The sequence below is a fragment of the Ziziphus jujuba genome, chromosome 9 (assembly GCF_031755915.1).
Source record: "Ziziphus jujuba cultivar Dongzao chromosome 9, ASM3175591v1".
In the NCBI taxonomy this organism is placed as follows: domain Eukaryota; kingdom Viridiplantae; phylum Streptophyta; class Magnoliopsida; order Rosales; family Rhamnaceae; genus Ziziphus; species Ziziphus jujuba.
The window spans coordinates 10,338,617-10,359,498 of NC_083387.1; the positions used below are offsets into that span (position 1 = coordinate 10,338,617).

Sequence of the window (20,882 nt, forward strand, 5' to 3'; positions counted from 1 at the left end):
AAACATCAATATTTTTATATTCCTTTTCACTTAAACTTTAATAGTTGAAAACTTTAAATATGCTCTTGATTAATGGTTAAAAAATGTTTGAATATTGATATAAAAATACTGTATTTTCTTTATTTATAACAATTTTTAATATTTATGGATTATTTTATTTTATTCTGATTATTATATTTTTATATTATTTTATTATATTAATTATTTTATAAATAAAAATTTATATTTTAAATAAAATATTTACAATTTATATAATTTTATTGATATTTTCGTCAGATTATATCTTCAATATTTTCATCGATACAGATATTTTCATTACTAGTTATACTAAATTGAATAGAACTAGCTCGATTTAACCCAATCAAATATTATCTAACTTAAAAGCTTATTAACTAGATATAAAATAGTTCAATTTAAATCCAAATATATCTTATTCAAGAAATTAATAAAACTGAAAGCCCCATGCCATCTCTAATGATACAATTTTATTTTATTTAAAAAAAAAACTTTTTAGTTTTTATTTATGGCTCTAAGTTGGATTTGGGTTAGGTAGTGGAGTAGCTGGGAATAAATTGGCGATATAACTTGCTTTTTCTTGTAGAATTGACAAAGACACGCTCAATTTATGATTTATGGCGTTGATAGGTCAAAAAATGATAAGTGTCTCATTTGTTATTTTTTTAGAAACCCACTAATAATTAATCATGATAAACACCGACGCTAGAAATATTTTGTAAAATTTATTTAGTTTTTATCATATATATATATATTGGCAAAAGCATGTATATAGGTTATTAGAAGTTTAAACGTATTAATTTAATTTTGTACATTATAAGTGCAAATTAATTGGTTGTGACAAAATGTGTGTGGTTGGGCTGGGGTCGGAGGCAGATAGAAAAAAAGAAAAGTACGGGCTTTGAATAAATCCACCCAATAGAATTTTTTCTGTTTCTATTTATTTATTTACTATTTATATTCGGAGAAATAATATCCAAAACTACCCCTGTACATTCTTTTGGAGCAGACCAAAAGAAAAAAAAAAAAAAAAAAAAGAAGTCACAGTCAAAGTCACGTGCGTCGATGGAGTGAAGTCACTCGCTGGTACTGGACCCGTCAGTTACATTGCAATTTCATAGGGACTCTTGACGGATAATTAGAGAGAGAAGGAGAGAGAGAGTGAGAGAGAGAGAAGAGGATCCGAGAGGCGAGGAATAAAATTTGTTCTCGAAAATACCCAAAAACAGAATCATTCAATATATATATATAATATATTAATAGAAGATTATGGATAAAATAAAATTTTGAAAATAAAAAAGTTTATTCAAAGAAAGGCAGCAAAAAGGAAGGGAAACAATGCCCATCGACATAACCACAGGGACAAAAGCGACGTTACCAGAGGTCCCTTTTCTTCTTTAACGAATTTTTGGGAGAAAAAAAAAAAAAAAACCACAATGGCACCTAGCGGAAATTCAGAGAACAGTCTTTGATTTCTTTCTCTCCTCTCCGTAAACCCTAGGTTTTATGTTTTTGTTTTCTCTTTCTCCTTCATTTTGCGGCCATGGAAGTCTCTGATCGGTCTTCGAGACTGATTTTTTGAGGCGTTGTAGAGTCTTAATTCTTTTGCCGTTTTTTTTTTTTTTTTGAGTTTTTTTGGTTTGTGATTTGGTTGTAAAAAATGGAGGCTTTGATCGAGCTCTGCGATCTGATAGCGCAGAATCCGGTGCAATTTTCCGAGAAGCTGTCGTGGATTTGCGGTCGTTGTCCGCCTCCTGAGTCACTTCTCGAGGGATCTCCGAGAGTTTCGAGGTCTCAGCTCAATGCCGTGCTCGCCATCGCTCGGTTCCTCTCCAAGTGCCAAGATTCCGCCGATCTCCGACCTAAATCAGTGGTCCTCGAGTTCCTTCGCTTCATTCCCGCATCGTTTAACCAGTCATTTTGGCCGCAGTCCTTCGGGAACGATGCGATCGCTTCGTTCTTCGCTGATTTCTTGGGATACGTGTCGAAAGCCGCCGAATTGTCACCTGATTTCGCCACCGAGATTGCCGGGGTCACCGGCGACGTGGTGGTTTCAGCTATTAGCAATGCCAGCGCAGATTTGGGGATTTCTAGGGTTTTTCTCACGGCTCTGTCTCAGAGTTTCCCTCCAATTTCGGCTTCTGATGCGGAGAGACTGGTTAATCTTCTTCTTGATCAGCTTGCAGCCTCCGGAACTATTGTTGCTCAATCACCAGCGACGCCTAGGGAACAAATTACTGCAAATTCCGAGACGTCATCGTCGCAGAGCTCACCTTTGAGCCTGAACCATTCCCAACCCCACGGTGGAAGTTCGAGCCCTGGGAATGAGGCCAGCAATGTGTCCGGTTCTTCGGGAAGTGCGGCTTCGCGGATTGCAGATGATGCCACCAGTGCGTCATCGCGTGGGTCCATGATGATGAATGGGGGGAGCATTTTGTGGAAGAGTGGTGTTGATCAATTGGGTGTGAATTTTGGGTACAATGATGGAGGTGGAGCTATGCTACTCAGGCAGCAAGTTTCTTCATTTGAGGAAGAGTCTGTGGAAAGTTTAGAGAAGCAAGAGATTGCTTTCAAATTGATTGCTCACATTTTGGAGAAATGCTGCATTGACATGGGGCTTTTGGAGCAGGTTAGGTTCATAGCCAAGAGGCAGCTACAGTCCCTGACAGTTTTTCTAAAGGTAAGGTCTTTGAAATTACTGTTTTGAGTTTATACATTGTGCAATAAATACCTGCTGATTTAGTAACTCGAAGAAAGAGAATGCAAGAATGAGACTTCTTAAATAATTAGTTACTATATGTCAGATAAGGAAACGGGATTGGAATGAACATGGGACACTTTTGAAAGCTAGAATCAATACGAAACTGTTAGTATATAAAGCTGCTGCCAAGTTGACTCTTAAGACTCTTGATTGCTTCCATTCTGATGGGAAATTGGCTAAAAAGTTGGCACATGAAACTCTAGCATTATTCATGGATGCTGCTGAGTCATGTTTACTCTCCGTTTGGCGGAAGTTGCGAATTTGTGAAGAGCTCTTCGGTTCTTTGCTTGCTGGGCTTTCACAAATTGCAGTCCATCGAGGAGGGCAATCACTGCGAATTTTGCTCATCCGCCTAAAACCAGTCATTTTAACTGTATGCACTCAGGTAAATAGTCTGGACGGCTTGGATTTTAATCTCATTCAAAATCCATTGCGTTAGGAAAGTTTCAGCATCTTACTTTTCACCTCATTTGATGTAATCAACAGGCTGATACTTGGGCCACCAGCCAGGGAGCAATGTTTGAGAGTGTCATGAAAACAACTTGTCAGATAATTGAATCTTGCTGGGCTAAGGAGCGAGCTCCTGTGGACACATTCATTATGGGATTAGCTACAAGCATCCGTGAACGAAATGATTACGAGGAACAGGTTGGTTTGCGATATCAGTAATTGAATTGAATGGCAGCTGGAAATTTGATATGTGTAAGAATATGCATTTGAATGTGTTTTATTTCCGCATGTGGATATTTATTTATCAGGATGCTGGGTAATTATATTTATGTACTTATATTAGTATCTTTCTCGAGGTTTCCACCTTCCTGTATCTGCTTAAAGCTTCCCGTTTAATTGATTTAATTGGAGTTAATAATAATACTGTGCATTCCTTAGTATGGTAAAACCTGTGAATAGATTGATATGATTTTGGACATTAATCTTCTTATAATCTTCCTTAGAGTTTTAATTGTTTATTATTTATTTAATTCATATTTCAGGTTGATAAAGACAAAGAGACTATCCCGGTCATGCAGCTTAATGTTATTCGCTTGCTAGCAGATCTGAATGTTGCTGTTAACAAGTCTGAAGTGGTGGACATGATATTACCTCTGTTTATTGAGAGCTTGGAGGAGGGTGATGCTTCAACTCCTAGTTTATTGCGACTTCGAGTATGGAATCTTTGTCTTTGATTGATGTGTTTGTTTATGTTGACTTTCTGTGACTTCATTTGTTTTTTTTCTAATACATAGCTGTAGACAAAAGGAGTAAAACGCATAGCTTGTTGCTTCAATAAATTGGTGGTGTGCCTTTTTAATTCTTTTTTCATTAATTAATGGCAGCTCCTTGATGCTGTATCTCGCATGGCAAGTTTGGGTTTTGAGAAGTCCTATCGTGAGACAGTTGTTTTGATGACAAGAAGTTACTTAAATAAACTTTCAAGTGTAGGATCTGCTGAAAGCAAAACAGTGGCAGCTGAAGCCACAACAGAACGTGTTGAGGTTTGCTTTTGACTCTGAAATACGATCATGTAATATAAGTTAGCTTGATTAAATATCTTTTCTGATAGATGCTCACTGGTTCAATTACATTCTAGACTCTTCCTTCAGGATTTCATTTGATTGCCAGTGGTCTTACAAATACTAAGCTGCGTGCAGACTATCGTCACCGTTTGTTATCTTTGTGTTCAGATGTAGGTCTGGCTGCTGAGTCCAAAAGTGGAAGGTATAACTCTTGCAGAAAGTATCCCCTTTATAAGTTTCTTTTTAGTTTCAATTGAAAACAATTAATGCATTCTTCTGGTGGGTTCAGTTGTGTTCTTCTTTTAACTTTATATTTTCCATATTTTATCATGTGTTAAAAATTAATATGATATAACTAACATTCCAGGAGTGGAGCAGATTTTCTTGGACCTCTTCTTCCTGCTGTTGCTGAAATATGTTCCGATTTTGATCCTTCTGTAGATGTGGAACCTTCGCTTCTCAAATTATTTCGCAACTTATGGTTCTATATTGCTCTCTTTGGTTTAGCACCTCCAATTCAAAAAATTCAACATCCGACCAAGCCTGTATCCACTACATTAAACAGTGTGGGTAGCATGGGCACAATTGCTCTCCAAGCTGTTGGTGGACCATACATGTGGAATACACAATGGTCTTCTGCTGTGCAGCAAATTGCTCAAGGGACTCCTTCACTTGTAAGTTCATTAGAAGATCCATTGCATGATGCTCTCTGTACTTTACCTGGCAATTGTGAGCCTTCTCTTTAATATTCTGTGTCTGCTTTACCCTGCCCATGGTGATGCATAGGCATCATCACATTCATCCTGTTAACATCTCATAGCGGAACAATATAAATTGTAGTGTGTCTTTGTTAAACAAATTTACTTGTAGCAGTAGCAGTAGTATGAACTGCAACTGCACATGGTACTTGTAACTGGCAGGTGCAAAATTTATGAGTCAAAGCAATTTTCAATATCATCCCATGATTTACCAGCAAGATAAATGCTTTATTTGATGTTTGCATATCAGTCAGCAATATATTGCTATTTTCAAAGTACTTGCCTGATATTTATGCCTATGACTCTGCTGTTCCAATTGTTTTTTTTCCTACTAAAAGACAATAGCAACCAACCTGTTCAGTGTTCATTTCCGAAAAGAAATATCTAAGACTTACGGGAAATGGTCATCTCCAAAAAGCTTCGATGTGATTGATTACCATGCCCAATGTCAACTGGAATAATGGTTGTATTTCTTAGGTTCTTCCATTCCCCACGCATTTCCTCAGATTAGGCAACCTCTCATTCGAAGCGATCTGACCAACTTGCATATGCTCATGCCTTTTGGATTGTTCATATGGACTCTGGCCAATTGCATTCGTGTATGGTTGAAATTAGTCTTCTGAATATTTTATCATTCAAGTGAAATTTTATTACAAGATGTTGCTCTCAGGTTGTTAGTTCAGTGAAATGGCTTGAAGATGAGTTGGAACTCAATGCTCTTCACAACCCTGGTAGCCGTCGAGGAAGTGGCAATGAGAAAGCTGCTGTAAGCCAAAGGGCTGCCCTCTCAGCTGCTCTAGGAGGGCGAGTTGATGTTGGATCAATGAATACAATTTCAGGTTATTTAACTTCATGAAATTCAATGGTGAATCGAATGTCTTCTTTTTAACCTCAATGATTATTTAGTATTTACAAGTTCACACTACCTGGTTTTTGATATTGCCAAAAAAGGTGGTTTTACACTTTAGTTGCTAGACGTCACTTTCCAAATACGTTGAAATGTAAACTTTTTGTTGGATTTCCATATTCTCATTTGATGTTGGGAATATTACTTTCCAATGTTTTGCAGGTGTCAAAGCTACATATCTTCTTGCGGTAGCATTTTTGGAGATTATACGTTTCAGTAGTAATGGTGGTGTTATTAATGGTGGCACTAGTTTAAACGCTTCTAGAAGTGCATTCAGTTGTGTGTTTGAATACCTAAAATCACCGAATCTTATGCCAGCTGTCTTCCAATGTTTAATGGCAATTGTCCACAGAGCTTTTGAAACAGCAGTGTTGTGGTTGGTATGTCTTCTTCAGAAAGCTTGTGAAGTTAACCTTTTTATTATATTTATCTTCTCAAGTAGAGGAGATGCCACTTTTGAGGGATACTCTTGGGTTGGTGTCACACTAATGGGTCTTCAGATAGCTAAATTGATTTTTTTTAATTTCACTTTTTATTTTGTATCATGTATGAATGTAAATTTTGAATGTGGTTGGAAGCGTTTATGAAGGTGTTTGTGTGGACTTGCATAGAGGTTTTAGGTTCAAAGCTTACCTAGTATGTGTAATCTCAAGCAAGAAAATGAGCCTTTATGTATTGTGTTTTGGGGTTGACACTTCTCTTTTAACACCTTACTGTATTATTTTACGTCCTCACTTTTGGTGTAAATTATTGGTGCATATATGTACATATATGATAAATAGAATTGTACTTTTGGCTTTCCTTTAAAATAATAATAAATGAAAGCAGGATACAACACAAGATTCTGAAAATCTTTTTGTTTCCTTCAATTCATATCATAGTATACTTGGATTCAACTTGTTTCAGTGTAAAATGTTCCTTCATAAATTAACTTTTGGCATGCATCTATAAATTGGTGGTTATGTAATTTCCAATGATGACACAAGCTACTTATTGACTGTTTGCACTAGCAAGAAATCTGGTGGCAATTCTGAAAAGGTGATTGAGCAAGAACATTAGTGATGCCAGAATGTTGGTTTTCCCTGTGGAAGTGGGACTGTCCAGCTCTGGCCGTTGTTATTAGGAAAAATGTTTTAGCTGCATGATGCCAGCTTTCCCTTAGGATGGGGTTGTTGTCTTCTAGGTCTTTATTTTTTAGGGAAAATATTCAATCTCTCTGGTGAATGTACTTTTGATTTTTGTCATGGAAAAGAGTCAATTTTATAGGAGGGAACTGTTCGTAACATGTTACTCAGAAGTCTGGAAATATGGGGAAAAAATTCTTCATTCTACAATACAAACAGGACTTTAACCAACAATATAAAAGAATAGAAGTATGATATTCATTTTCTTGTATGATGTTATGGATTTGCTCTTTGTGAGTGTGGCATGTCAGCATCACCAGTGTTTTGATCTGGTTTCAGGAAGATCGGATTTCAGAAACTGGCATGAAAGCTGAGTACAGAGAGTCAACTCTGTCTGCCCATGCTTGTTTTCTGATCAAAAGTATGTCCCAGAGGGAGGAACATATTCGTGATGTTGCTGTTAACTTGTTGGCCCAACTTAGAGATAAATTTCCACAGGTGAAATTGCACTAAAAATAAAGTCTTCATTCATTTCTTGTGCCATTTTACATGGCTGTTCAGTTTTGAACAATGGACCTCCATGCTTGCAGGTTTTGTGGAATTCATCTTGTTTTGATTCCCTGCTATTCTCAATGCATAATGACTCACCTTCTGTTGTTGTCAACGATCCTAGCTGGATGGTGACAGTGCGTTCTTTGTACCAAAAAATTGTTCGAGAATGGATTATTAAATCACTTTCACACGCACCTTGTACTACCCAGGGTCTTCTACAGGTTGGCAAGTTGATCATGTGGAGTAGACTTAATTTCTTTAAATTTTTTATATTTATTTTTATTTCAAATCTGTGCATCTGAATAGCATGCCAGTCGTTAGGTAATTTATATCGTTTCTTGACTATTGAGTGTAAGCTTTTGTTTTAATTTAAATTGTGATTTTCATTTACAATTTACAAACTGTTACTATGCTTGTTCAAATTTGGGGCAATGAGTAGTTTAGACTTAAAATTTGTGGAATAATTCGGAACTTATACCATTTTGAAGTTCTTACCAAAAGCCATGCCCGCTGAATAGAACCATTAGGCTAAATGCCCATACAAGTTAATAGCCTAGGAAAAAGTTTCTTGCAGGATGATTTAGATATTACGGTCATCTAAAAATCGGTTTACTGCATTCATTGGCTGTGCTTTAAGGTTTTCATGGATTAGATGTAACGTCACTTAATTTTGGATTGGAATCCTCTGCTGGTTTTTCATTCATTCTTGTGTATGCTTGTTTTTTTAACACTTGAAATGTATATTAACACATTTTTAATTTAAATTTAGTTATCTTTTTTAGCTTCTTATGGATAAGATACCTTGGTATTATCCATTTGGTTGGTAATGCACAACTGGGATCGAAAAACAAGCATGGTGGAAAATGTAACTAAACAAGCATAGGATCTTAGTTCTTATTTTTTAAGTCGCATCCATTTTTTATTTCACTTGTTGATGGTCTTTGGTATGCCATTTTTTGGTTTATACGCATACTTCAGGATAAGCTTTGTAAAGCGAACACATGGCAAAGAGCACAGCCAACAACGGATGTGATTTCTCTTTTATCTGAGATACGAATTGGCACAATGAAAAATGAGTGCTGGACAGGTATACAAACAGCAAATATCCCAGCAGTCATGGCTGCTGCTGCAGCAGCATCTGGAGCTAACTTTAAACTGACAGAAGCCTTCAATTTGGAGGTGCTCAGTACTGGCATAGTCAGTGCGACAGTGAAGTGCAACCATGCTGGAGAAATTGCTGGCATGAGAAGGTTATATAACAGCATTGGTGGGTTTCAATCTGGCACCACAACGGGTGGTTTTGGGATTGGTATTGGCCTGCAGAGGTTGATCTCTGGAGCATTTCCTCAACAACCACTAGCTGAGGATGATTCATTTAACGGCATGTTACTTGCCAAGTTTGTACGGATGCTTCAGCAATTTGTTAATATTTCAGAAAAAGGTGGGGATGTGGACAAGCTGCATTTTCGTGAAACCTGTTCTCAGGCAACTGCTTTACTTCTGTCAAATCTGGTAAAAATGTGACCCATTTCTTCATTCATATAATTTTAGAACATAAAATTCTTTGGTCTGCGTTGTTATGGCATCTGGGAGTTTATTTTTCTCCTTTACGTACTGCCTCTTACAAATTTTTGTTGGTAGCTTATTCTTGTGAAGGATGACACTTGTGTATATGAGTCTTTTTGGTTCTTTGGTGGACTAAACCTCTGAATTTGTCCTTCATTTGTGAATAAAATTGCTACTTGAAAAAAATGTATTTATATTTAATTTCTAGGAGTATATTCTTGTATTGAATGGTTTACTTTTCCTTTTCCAGGGCTCTGATTCAAAATCAAACATAGAGGGCTTCTCACAACTTCTCCGTCTTCTGTGTTGGTGTCCAGCTTACATTTCTACACCAGACGCAATGGAAACTGGTGTTTTCATCTGGACTTGGTTAGTTTCTGCTGCGCCTGAGCTGGGATCTCTTGTTCTTGCGGAACTTGTTGATGCCTGGCTATGGACAATTGATACTAAACGTGGTCTTTTTGCATCTGATGTGAAGTATTCTGGACCTGCTGCAAAATTAAGGCCTCATCTTTCACCTGGAGAGCCAGAAGGGCAGCCTGAAATTGATCCTGTTGAACAAATAGTTGCTCATAGAATATGGCTTGGATTTTTTATTGACCGTTTCGAGGTAAGATTTTCCTTTCTCTCATACACACACATATACTATTCCATTATTTGTTGTTGAGATTCATCATGATATAATATTTGCTGGAGAAGAGTGATTACTGGGCCTTCCTTTAAGTCCATTGTAGTTGTTTCTGGCATATGTGTGATTTCATATCAAATGTATACACTTTCTGATGTCTAATTGCTTCCCAAGTTGAGCATAATATCCCATTACATGAGGCATAATTTATTTTAAATTACATCTTCATGTAATGAAAACATGGAATAAAGTTTTAAGTTTTTCTGTTTGTATTTGATTTTCCAATTATATAAGATGATCTATGTTCTATTTGTTTGGATTGTATAGGTAGTTCGTCATAATAGTGTTGAGCAACTCTTGCTTCTTGGTAGAATGTTACAAGGGACAACAAAGCTCCCTTGGAATTTTTCTCGCCATCCTGCAGCTGCTGGTACATTTTTCACTGTTATGCTTCTTGGGCTCAAGTTCTGCTCATGCCAATCCCAGGGCAATCTGCACAATTTTAAAACAGGGCTTCAGCTTCTGGAAGACCGTATTTATCGGTTAGTGAAATTGACTATTTTATCTTCATTCTAGTGCATATATATGTATCTGACAGTTTGTTGACTCTGGTATATTTCTTACTAGTTATGTTGTTCATGTATTTACAGCAAGTGGTTTTCCCTTTGTGCAGCAGCTGTAGCTCATTGCTTCCATATGTATATACTATATATATATATATATATATATATATATTTTTTTTTTAAACTTAAGCCTTTGGAATTGTCTTCAGCTTGATGTGCTATCATAACGTAATTGACAAATTGACCTTGTTTTAGAATCCTGCCAATTCTGATGCTCATGTAAGCTCATAAACTCAAACTATGGCTTGAATCTGATACCAAATGGACTGGATCCACTTGGACTCCTCTGAGCAGTGATGGATCCAGAAAACCACATGTAAGGCAGCTATTCTAACTCTAGGTTGATACAAGCCTAGGGTCACAAGTCGGAGCATCTACTAAACAACAAGCCAGTTCAATGACTTCATGAATTCTTAGAAATTTGTATTAATTTTATAATTAGGACTAATAAGACAATCAGCATGGTTATATAGCAAAATAAGGATTCATACCTAGGAATTTTTTTTTTTTTCAAACTTCTGATATCAAGGAGTTGCCTTTGTTTAGTTAAGCATGGTTGAAACTTTATGACCTTTATTTGCATGGTAAAGTCCACTGTAGCATGCTTCTTTTTATCGTCTTTATTCAAATTGAATTTCCATGGTTCACTTCCATCTTGAATTGAATTTTTTTTTGTGTTACAGGGCTTCTTTGAATTTCCATGGTTCACTCTCCCATCTTGAATTGAATTTTTTTTCATGTTACAGGGCTTCTTTGGGCTGGTTTGCATATGAGGCTGAATGGTATGACATAAATAATATAAATTTTTCCCAGAGTGAGGCTCAATCTGTCTCTGTGTTTGTTCACTACCTTTCAAATGAGAGAGTAGATGGAGGCCAATCTGATTCAAAAGTACGAGGCCGTGAAAATGGGAGTACTCTGGTTGATGCGGTAAGAAGATAATGTTAAGAGGGATGTGACCTTTAATTATTTGACATCATTCTTCTTAACATATCTTATTGTTTTTGTTGTATGAGGCTTTTATGCAATATAGAGTAATAGTTCTTTAAAATTTTTGTAGAACCATCAATATCATCCTGTCTGGGGTCAGATGGAGAACTACGCTGTGGGAAGGGAAAAGAGGAAGCAGTTACTTCTGATGCTATGTCAGCATGAGGCTGATAGGCTTGAAGTTTGGGCTCAACCTACTAATTCAAAGTAACCTTTTATTATGGCATCTGGTAACTTTGTTGCATATCTTCTTTTGTTTCCAGCACGACACTGATAGGTTGTTTTACTTCTTTTTACCCACTTCTTTTCAGGGATAGTACATCTTCCCGGTCAAAAATTAGCTCGGAGAAATGGATTGAATATGCTAGGACTGCCTTTTCTGTGGATCCTCGGATTGCTTTGTCCTTGGCCTCAAGGTTCCCAACCAATATGTTTCTGAAGGCTGAAGTAACCCATTTGGTTCAGGTATATCTTATGATGATTTGTATTTAGGAATAAAAGTTTTCGTTAAAATTAATTGAGGTAATTGAGATAGCAATGGCAAATCATATTGGATAATAAGTATAATAAAATTAATGACATGGTTGATATCTTGGTGATGGGAGATATATTTGAGAATAAAATATAGCATCATGCTCTAGGACATGGTTTTGAAATTTTTAACTATCTAAAATTTGAAAGTTAACTTCAAAGTACATTTCCTGCCACAATAAAACTGTGGTGATAAATATATTGATGTCAAAATAATTTATACATTTATTAGCAGTAACTAGGGATGGTGATATCTCTCTCTGGGAAATAACATCAAACTGAAAAGTTGTGGGTTCTTTGACTCCTAAGATCGAGTTCTTTCCCTAAGGTGTCTATTGTAGATTTCCTTTCTACTTGGGTGGCATATTTTCTGTTTTTTCTTTCTTAATTGAAAGTTCACTTGAAATTTACCATATGGAATGAAGTTCAGATGGTGTATCCCACTAGAAATTTGTACTTTTGATTGTATAGTGTTCTTACTGATAAGATAAGAAATTAAGAAGAATTTCTTTCTAAAACAGAAAAGGAATATTTATGATATTTATATGTTTATATACTCTAGATAAGTATAGGAGATATTACTGTTTGATGAATAAACAAGAACAACATTGATCCAAACATATTATTTTATGTATGTAAGTGTTAATTATATAATTTAAGTAAATCGTCTAATTTGATACTCATTTTGTTGAGTTATAAATGGCAAAGTTTTAAATTTGTCATAGGAAAAGTAGAGAGAACAAAGGAAAAATGAAAAAGAGAACAAAGCCAGCAAGAACTTGGATATGAGATACCGAAGTAATTCATTTGTTTGAGAAATCTCACCTAGGGCATCTATGCTGCTTAACTTTTGGTTTGATTTAACCTTTAGAAGCTTTCTTGTGTATGGATTTAAGGTAAGCTATTTGTTCATATTAGAATTGCTTTTTTTGATATGTTTATAAACCTGCATTAGCTGGTGGCTGGATCAATGAGTCAGGTCAGATGCCATAGGCATAACTCTCTGTACTTAACCAAGTACACTACTTCGTTTCAGATTATTGCCTATTTAAAACGAGTAAGGAATACCCTGGTGCAACTAGAAACTTTTTATGATGGATGCATCTTTGTTCCATGAGAAAGATTCCTTCACATTTGAATGCATCTTATATTGCTGCATTGTGATAGTGTTTACACTTGGTTTTCCTTGTAGTCAAATATATTGGATATCCGTGGCATTCCTGAAGCATTGCCGTATTTTGTTACCCCAAAGGCAGTGGATGAGAATTCAGCACTTTTGCAACAATTGCCGCACTGGGCTGCTTGTTCTATCACGCAAGCTCTTGAATTCCTTACTCCTGCTTATAAGGGGCATCCACGTGTCATGGCATATGTTCTTAGGGTTTTGGAGTCTTACCCTCCTGAAAAAGTTACTTTCTTCATGCCACAGTTAGTTCAGTCTCTGCGATATGATGATGCGGTGAGTTATTCTGAGAATGTTTCATTTTGGTTCTTTTAGCTGTAATTTTAATTGTTTTATCCATTGAATGCCATGATTATTAACTTCCAATCAAGATCTTTGGTATTCACTTTTTGCCAGTATTTTCCAACTTTTTTACACATGTACAACTTTTTAAACAAATAAGAAGTAAAAGTATATGGCTGAACCAGGTCCAAATATATAGCTCTTATCCAGGATTCTGGACTTCAGCTAAAGTCTGGATTTTAATCTTGATTATTGAACTTCATAAACTGTCAAGATTATTTGTCCCAAAAAAAAAAAATAATAATAATAATAATAATAAATAAAATGTCAAGATTAGATTAGGTTAAAAAAATCCATATGCCTTCTTTCTTTTTCCCTACCTCCCTCCTAAACTGACAAGATTTTTTCCCTCCCTCCCCAAAATATGGTTCTCCTTTCCGCCACTGAAAGAAAAATGCAGTCCCTTCCTCCATGAAAATTCCATCTATTCACCGCTATATATGACATGACCTCTATTATGCTATTCAAGAACATACCCGTCTCTCTTTCCTATCTCTTTTTTGCTATTAAAGAACATTTTAGAGTAGCATAAGGTAAGAGAGAGAGATATTTGCTGAGTTTTCATGGTAGAAGGCATTGAAATTCTTTTTCAATGGTGGAATGGAGAATCCATGTTTGAGAGTGGAGGATGCATCTGAATTTGGGAGGGTGGAGAAAGAAAATTAGAACTTGGGGTGGAGTGAGAGCTTAGAAGAGCACATGAGTTTTTTAAAGCTGAAATTTAACATTGATCTTTGGTGAAATCAAAGTGTCAAGATTAAAATCCTTGACCTTAGCTGAAGTATAGGACCCTGTATTAGAGCCCCTTTGTGTATGTATATATATATATATATATATGTATCTGGTTAAACCATTTTATGATATATTATTGAAAAAATCTGTCCTAGTAGCTTTCTTGTTTGAATAATGTTAGAAAGAAACTGATTTTACTTTCTTTTGAAAAACTCACCATGGAGCGTTCATGCTAACTGGAATTGCATTAAGCAATTTTTCTAAAGTGGGTGGTCTCACCCACCTAAGTGCTACTGTTGTATTAAGAGTTCATATATTTATATATTCTGTATTGATATATATATACATATAATTATAGACTCTCCTGGTTTTTCTTTGCAGAAGAAAGATTCACTTTGTTCTAGTGACTCTTTCCCAGCTATTGGATTATATAATCTTCTGAATGCTTCAATGCTTTTTGTGTTTTCTGTTTTTTTTAGTTTTTATATCCTTTTTCTATTGGCATGTTTGTTAACGACATTTCTGACATGAAGGATTATATGGTATTAGAATAACATCTTTGTTGCTAAGAAATAACATGAAGATTTAGCATTCTAATAAATATTTAACTCTTCCATTAACAGAAAAAAATTAATTATGTTAATTGAGTGTATATATATGCATATACGTATATAGTGTCTCAGGTTCTCACATACTGAGATATGCACCTATAGAAGTTTGCATGTGCAAGCATGTCCCTCATGGGAGATAGCATGCAAATAAAATTAAAGACTTTTTATATCAATTAGAAAATGTCTCATCAGAAATTAGGATGTGCGAGCATGTCCCTCCTGGGAGAGAGTATTCAGATAAATCAAAGACTTTTTTTATCATTAGAAAATGTCTCAGGTTGTCGGTTAATGAGATATGTACATAAAGAAATTTGCATGTGCAAGCATGTCCCTTCTGGGAGAAAGTATTCAAATAAAATTAAAAGACTTTTTATCAATTAGAAAATGTTTCAACATTTTTTGTGCATCTTTGTATGGATAAATAGATGTTGAAGACGTATATTGTTATCTGACATGTATTTGCACGGTATTAATCCATGTTTCATACATTTTTACAATATATATGAATTTTGTATTTACTTATTGAGACATTCACATAAAGAAATTTGCATATGTGAGTATGCCCTTCCTGAGAATGGGATAGAGTATTCAAATAAAATTAATGACTTCTTTAGCAATTAGAAATGTTTCATCATTTTGTTTGCATCTTTACATGTATACATAGATCTTGCACATGTACAGTTGTATGTGACATGTATTTGTATGTGTATTTCATACATAAGATACACGATACATATGAATTCTGTATTTGTTTGTGCTGAATTCTACATGTACTTGTGTCTAAGTGTGTATATGATGTACTTTTTTGAGTTGCTGACACATTTAGTATTGTTTTGTGGACTGCATGTAACTGTTTCATATGTCCGTCTGTTGACTTCTTAAATTGTTGCACAGAGGTTAGTGGAAGGATATTTGCTTAGAGCAGCTCAAAGAAGTGATTTATTTGCCCATATTTTAATCTGGCATTTACAGGTGCGTTAATTTGACATAATTATACTAATAAAGTAGCATTTCTTTCACATGGTACTTTTTTCCACACCACACCACCACACCCCCCCCCCCCCCAAAGACCCACCCACACCCCCAACCTTTCTGTTGTGTGGTTCTGTGTTCATTTTGTTTCATTGGTAAGAAGGTTTTGAATGGCAGGGGGAGACGTGTGTACCAGAATCAGGGAAAGAAGCTATCTCTGGGAAGGTATGTCTGGAATGTGCTTGTGGTATTTATAATTGTCCACTCGATTGGAAGCCAGCCACTTAGACATAATTTGAACTTAGTAGCTTCGGTTCTGTGTGCAGAAAACTAGATTCTAGATACTTTTATTGACGTTAGAGGTGCCTCGAACTGTTCAACATTGCATTGCTTGATATAAACATAACATGACAGATATGTAATAGTGACAAGCAGTATGCAGCCTAATATTTCATGGGTCTTCTTAGTGCTATGTTTAATATGTTAGTTAAAATCATTAATTGCATAGCATGTTTTCTGTTTAAAATTGTCCTAAAAGTCATCTTTAATACTCTCTAAAGTGGTACGACTTGAGTGTATCGTTTAGCTGGCAATCCTTTATGTTTTTACATATTATGATATTACCATACTAGATATTGTTTAGAGCCAATTCCTTGGATTTGGTAAATGTGTCGTTTTTTGGTTTGTACCAGTTTTTGCTCAAAAGGGCAATGAGAGCTTGGACGAAATTTTATGCATTGTAGACCAATATAATAGACCATAGGTGGCCTCACTAATGTCAGGTAGTATGTACTCCACTGAATCACACCCAATTCTAACACAAAACAATTAATTTCATGTTGCTCCTTGTCTATATATGTGCTTAAACTTGTTCAATATGGTTGAAGCTAAAAGATGTTTAAATTCTTTAAAAATAATAAATTTTTAGAAAGGCTGTTTGACGTATTTTTCTGGAGTGTGCACTCACACTAACTTTCTGGCTTTCTCCACTGTTTCATTCTGTTTCGTTCACACCCACTAACATGTTCATGTTATGTTGTCTTTTCAGAATACATCTTTTTATGAACTTTTGCCACTGGTTAGGGACCGCATTATTGATGGTTTCTCTCCGAAGGCACTTGAGTTGTTTAAAAGAGAATTCGATTTCTTTGACAAGGTCACATCTATTTCTGGTGTACTTTTTCCTCTTCCCAAGGACGAAAGGCGAGCTGGTATCCGGAGGTATACTTCCAATCCATTGAATACTTTTTGTTCACAATATATATTCATTATGCATCTAGAAGGTTGAGATCATTTGAACATTTTTTTAACAGGGAGTTAGAGAAAATTGAAGTGGATGGAGAAGACCTGTATCTGCCAACTGCTCCTTCTAAGCTTGTTAGGGGAATTCAGGTGGACAGCGGAATTCCCTTGCAGTCTGCAGCAAAAGTTCCTATCATGATTACGTTTAATGTGGTTGATCGGTATGGGGACCCCAATGATGTGAAGCCACAGGCTTGCATTTTCAAGGCATTGTTCTCATACTTTATTCATTGTTTTGCTTCTAGTAAATTATATTTCCTACTGAATGTTGCAACAAGTTGATCTGCACACTTGGTTCATTTATATCTTGATGGATTAAACTTTTTGAATTGGTGACATAGGAGCATTGGTTGTGTGTTATTGTTTCTAAATTTAATGATCATTTCTTGTAATGTCTTCCATTTTGCTGGTTTAGTGTCCGTTTGTTATAGTTGATGAAAGTAGAATTTTTGTCTGTAGAACTTTGTATAATAAATCTTTTGAAAAAAGAGCTTTTATTAAAAAGCTGAGAAGTGTTTCATTGTAAATAAAAAGGCTACACTAAATGCTTATTAGTTTTCCCACATAAGGTAAAAAAAAGAGCTTTTCTAGAGAAGCAAAATTTGAGCTTCTCTAAAACAGCCTAAAAAAGCTGTTTTCTTGATGAACGAGTATTTGTTGACTTTTACAAACATCTTTATTTTTGGACAAAAGAGCTTTTGGCCATCAAATAGAGCTTTTGGACCAAAAAAAAGCTCTGCCAAACGGACTGTTAAGGTCAACATCTAGTTTGCAATTGTTGGGTTGCGAATATGTTAGTGGGAGTCTTAGCTATGTAAACTTATATAATTTCGCTTCTTAACAGCTTAAGTTTATGAGTTTGAAGTGTTACTTAACAACATCCAAAATTTTAGGTTTCAAACTACATCTTTTATTTATTTATTTTTTTGCTTCCATTAAACTACATCTTTTCATTGGTACTGAATATTAGTTCTTTCAGGTTTATACGTAACCATATTTAAGTTTGCCGTTTCCAGTTTTTCTTGTTGTTAAGCTGTGATCATCTTGTTTGGGATGTCATACGTACTAAATTGCATTTTGGATAATATTTGTATATCTAATGCAATAAATACAAGATGATAATAGACACAACATATAGCTTAGCTGGGTGACCAGATTTTCTGATCTTCAAGGTTTGATTCTAAATATTATGATGGCAATATGATATTAAGTATTATTATTGTACATACATGGGTTTAACTGAGTTCTTTAAATTATAGGTTGGAGATGATTGTCGTCAAGATGTTCTTGCACTTCAAGTGATTGCTCTTCTTAGTGACATATTCAAAGCAGTTGGAATTAATCTTTATTTGTATCCCTATGGTGTACTCCCGACTGGCCCAGAAAGAGGCATAATCGAGGTGAGTTTGTATCTTGTGGCTTCGTCTAGTAGGAATTTGGTTTCCATACATTCTTGTAATGTTGGTTAAAGCTTGTGCTGTTATGCTATCTTATGAAGATTTTGTGTTCAACACAATTATAAAGAAGTTGGATTGTGTGTGCTTTAAAATTGTTTTACTAAAAGCTTTCTGAGCAATATCCTATGCATATGACTGGGCAAACTTCATGCGAATTCAGTTGTTTCTTTTTCTTTTTCCTTTTATTTATTTTTTTTTTTGGGGCATTTTAAATATATAAATAGGAAGAGACTTTAAATTATATATATAAATATATAAACGATTCATGATTTCTTTTTATTTTTTATTTTTTATTTATATTTATTTTTAAAATTATATTTGACTTTGAATATATCCTAAAATATGTCTAATAGAGCAACGTTTAGGAAGTCAGAATTTGTGTGAAATGTACAAGATTTTTTTTATTGGGCTTCTCCTTACTCCAAGATTTGAACAAATTTTTCAAAAATTGTGTTCTCGCCTGATTGTTTTCCCCCCTCCTCTCCCTCCCCCCCTCCCCTCTTTTTACCCCCATCCCTCTGCCCTCTTTGCTGGGTTTAATTTATATATGATGGTTGTACCAATTTAGAAATAATGTGAAATTTTCTTGACTTTTAGAAATCTCATTTTTCTTAAAAAGTAAGAATAATGTTTGCATGTAAATGGGTAAATTTCTCAGCCAGTCCCAAGGGACTTCAAAACTTGAACCCTTGCTTTTAATGAGCAACATGATTGAGCTAAGTTTCCCTACTAAATGTCCTTTTTCAGTAAGAGGAGTAGTCATCGTATATTTGTATGCACTTTCTCTCTCTTAATTGCTTTTCTTGTATTGCAGGTTGTGCCTAATACACGGAGCAGAAGCCAGATGGGTGAAACAACTGATGGTGGCCTGTATGAGATTTTTCAGCAGGACCATGGGCCTGTCGGCACTCCTAGTTTTGAAGCTGCACGCGAGAATTTCATCATAAGTAGTGCTGGTTATGCAGTCGCCAGCCTTCTACTTCAACCAAAGGACCGGCACAATGGGAATCTTTTATTTGACAAGTACGTCCTCCTTTCACTTTCAATAATTTGCAAAACAATTTTTTCAATTGTGATGGCAAGTAAGATAAAATCTTTTAGTAATCTTGATATTCAGACGCTTAATATTAATTATGTTAAGCAAAAATCTCAAAGTAACGAAAATGCAGAAGTGATGCTAAATGTGCTTGTGAATGCAGTGTGGGGAGACTTGTCCATATAGATTTTGGTTTCATCTTGGAAACTTCCCCAGGTGGAAACATGCGGTTTGAAAGTGCACACTTTAAGCTCAGCCATGAAATGACACAACTATTAGACCCTTCAGGAGTTATGAAGAGTGATACCTGGCACCAATTTGTGAGGTATAATGGCTTCCATTATTGCGTCTTCTCTCTCTCTCTCTCTCTCTCTCTCTCTCTCTCTAATAAAGTCCAAGTCCAATTATCAAACTTTGGGTTCTTTGTCTTGCTTCATGTGTCCATAGCTTGTGCGTGAAGGGATACCTTGCGGCACGAAGATATATGGATGGAATCATCAACACGGTGTTGTTAATGCTTGATAGTGGACTTCCTTGCTTCAGCAGAGGCGATCCCATTGGAAATCTTCGCAAGAGATTCCATCCTGAAATGAGCGAGCGTGAGGCAGCCAATTTCATGATTCATGTTTGCACAGATGCTTACAACAAGTGGACTACCGCTGGGTATGACTTGATACAGTATCTGCAGCAGGGCATTGAGAAGTAGAAAAAGACGTTTTTGGAGCTCGACTTCATTTTGTACATGGTTGTGTGTAAGTTGTAGGTTTCTTTTTTTTTTTTTTTTTTTTTTTTTAATTTTATATTTATATATATTTTTATAATATTGTCTTATGGCTGCGATTTTTCCGAGGGATTTCCACTTTACTAGAGAGGATTGTATAAACGGGATAGAACTTAATTTGAGTTCTTTTGTATTCGGTAGTGGGATTCCTCTTGAGGTTTGTAAAAAAACAGTCCGTGATTATTATTTATAAATGGAATCCAACAATTATTTTGTTGGTCGGCCCAACTGGAACAAATATCTGGTATTTAGAAAAACTTGACCAATTGACACAAGTGGACCCCTTGTTTCCAAATCCTTATGGAAATGTTATATTATCTACTTAGTAAGGGCTTCCGATCTTCCTATTTGTCTTACCAACTTCATTTGCATGTTAATATAGCAGATAATTATCCACATAGATATCCAATTACTGCTTTTTCTTTCTTGGTTCGAGTCTTTATCATTGTCCGAAGTTGATTTGGTTACCCATTCAGGGTTGTAAGAGTACACTGATC

General features: G+C 35.5%; 1 protein-coding gene across 1 annotated transcript; it reads left to right on the forward strand.

Annotated features, from left to right (window-relative positions):
• The first annotated feature begins 1,186 nt into the window (after positions 1-1,186).
• Positions 1,187-20,623, forward strand: LOC107404942 (phosphatidylinositol 4-kinase alpha 1). Its single transcript, XM_016011952.4, has 26 exons — positions 1,187-2,695; positions 2,820-3,161; positions 3,263-3,424; positions 3,769-3,939; positions 4,111-4,269; positions 4,365-4,492; positions 4,658-4,964; positions 5,719-5,887; positions 6,118-6,335; positions 7,419-7,577; positions 7,670-7,852; positions 8,610-9,143; positions 9,448-9,807; positions 10,153-10,367; positions 11,195-11,378; positions 11,509-11,645; positions 11,750-11,903; positions 13,162-13,428; positions 15,732-15,809; positions 15,987-16,034; positions 16,858-17,030; positions 17,123-17,318; positions 18,371-18,511; positions 19,383-19,591; positions 19,768-19,929; positions 20,052-20,623. The coding sequence occupies exons 1-26, from the start codon at positions 1,676-1,678 to the stop codon at positions 20,308-20,310; spliced, it is 6,135 nt and encodes a 2,044-aa protein (XP_015867438.3). The 5' UTR covers positions 1,187-1,675; the 3' UTR covers positions 20,311-20,623.
• The last annotated feature ends 259 nt before the right edge of the window (positions 20,624-20,882 follow it).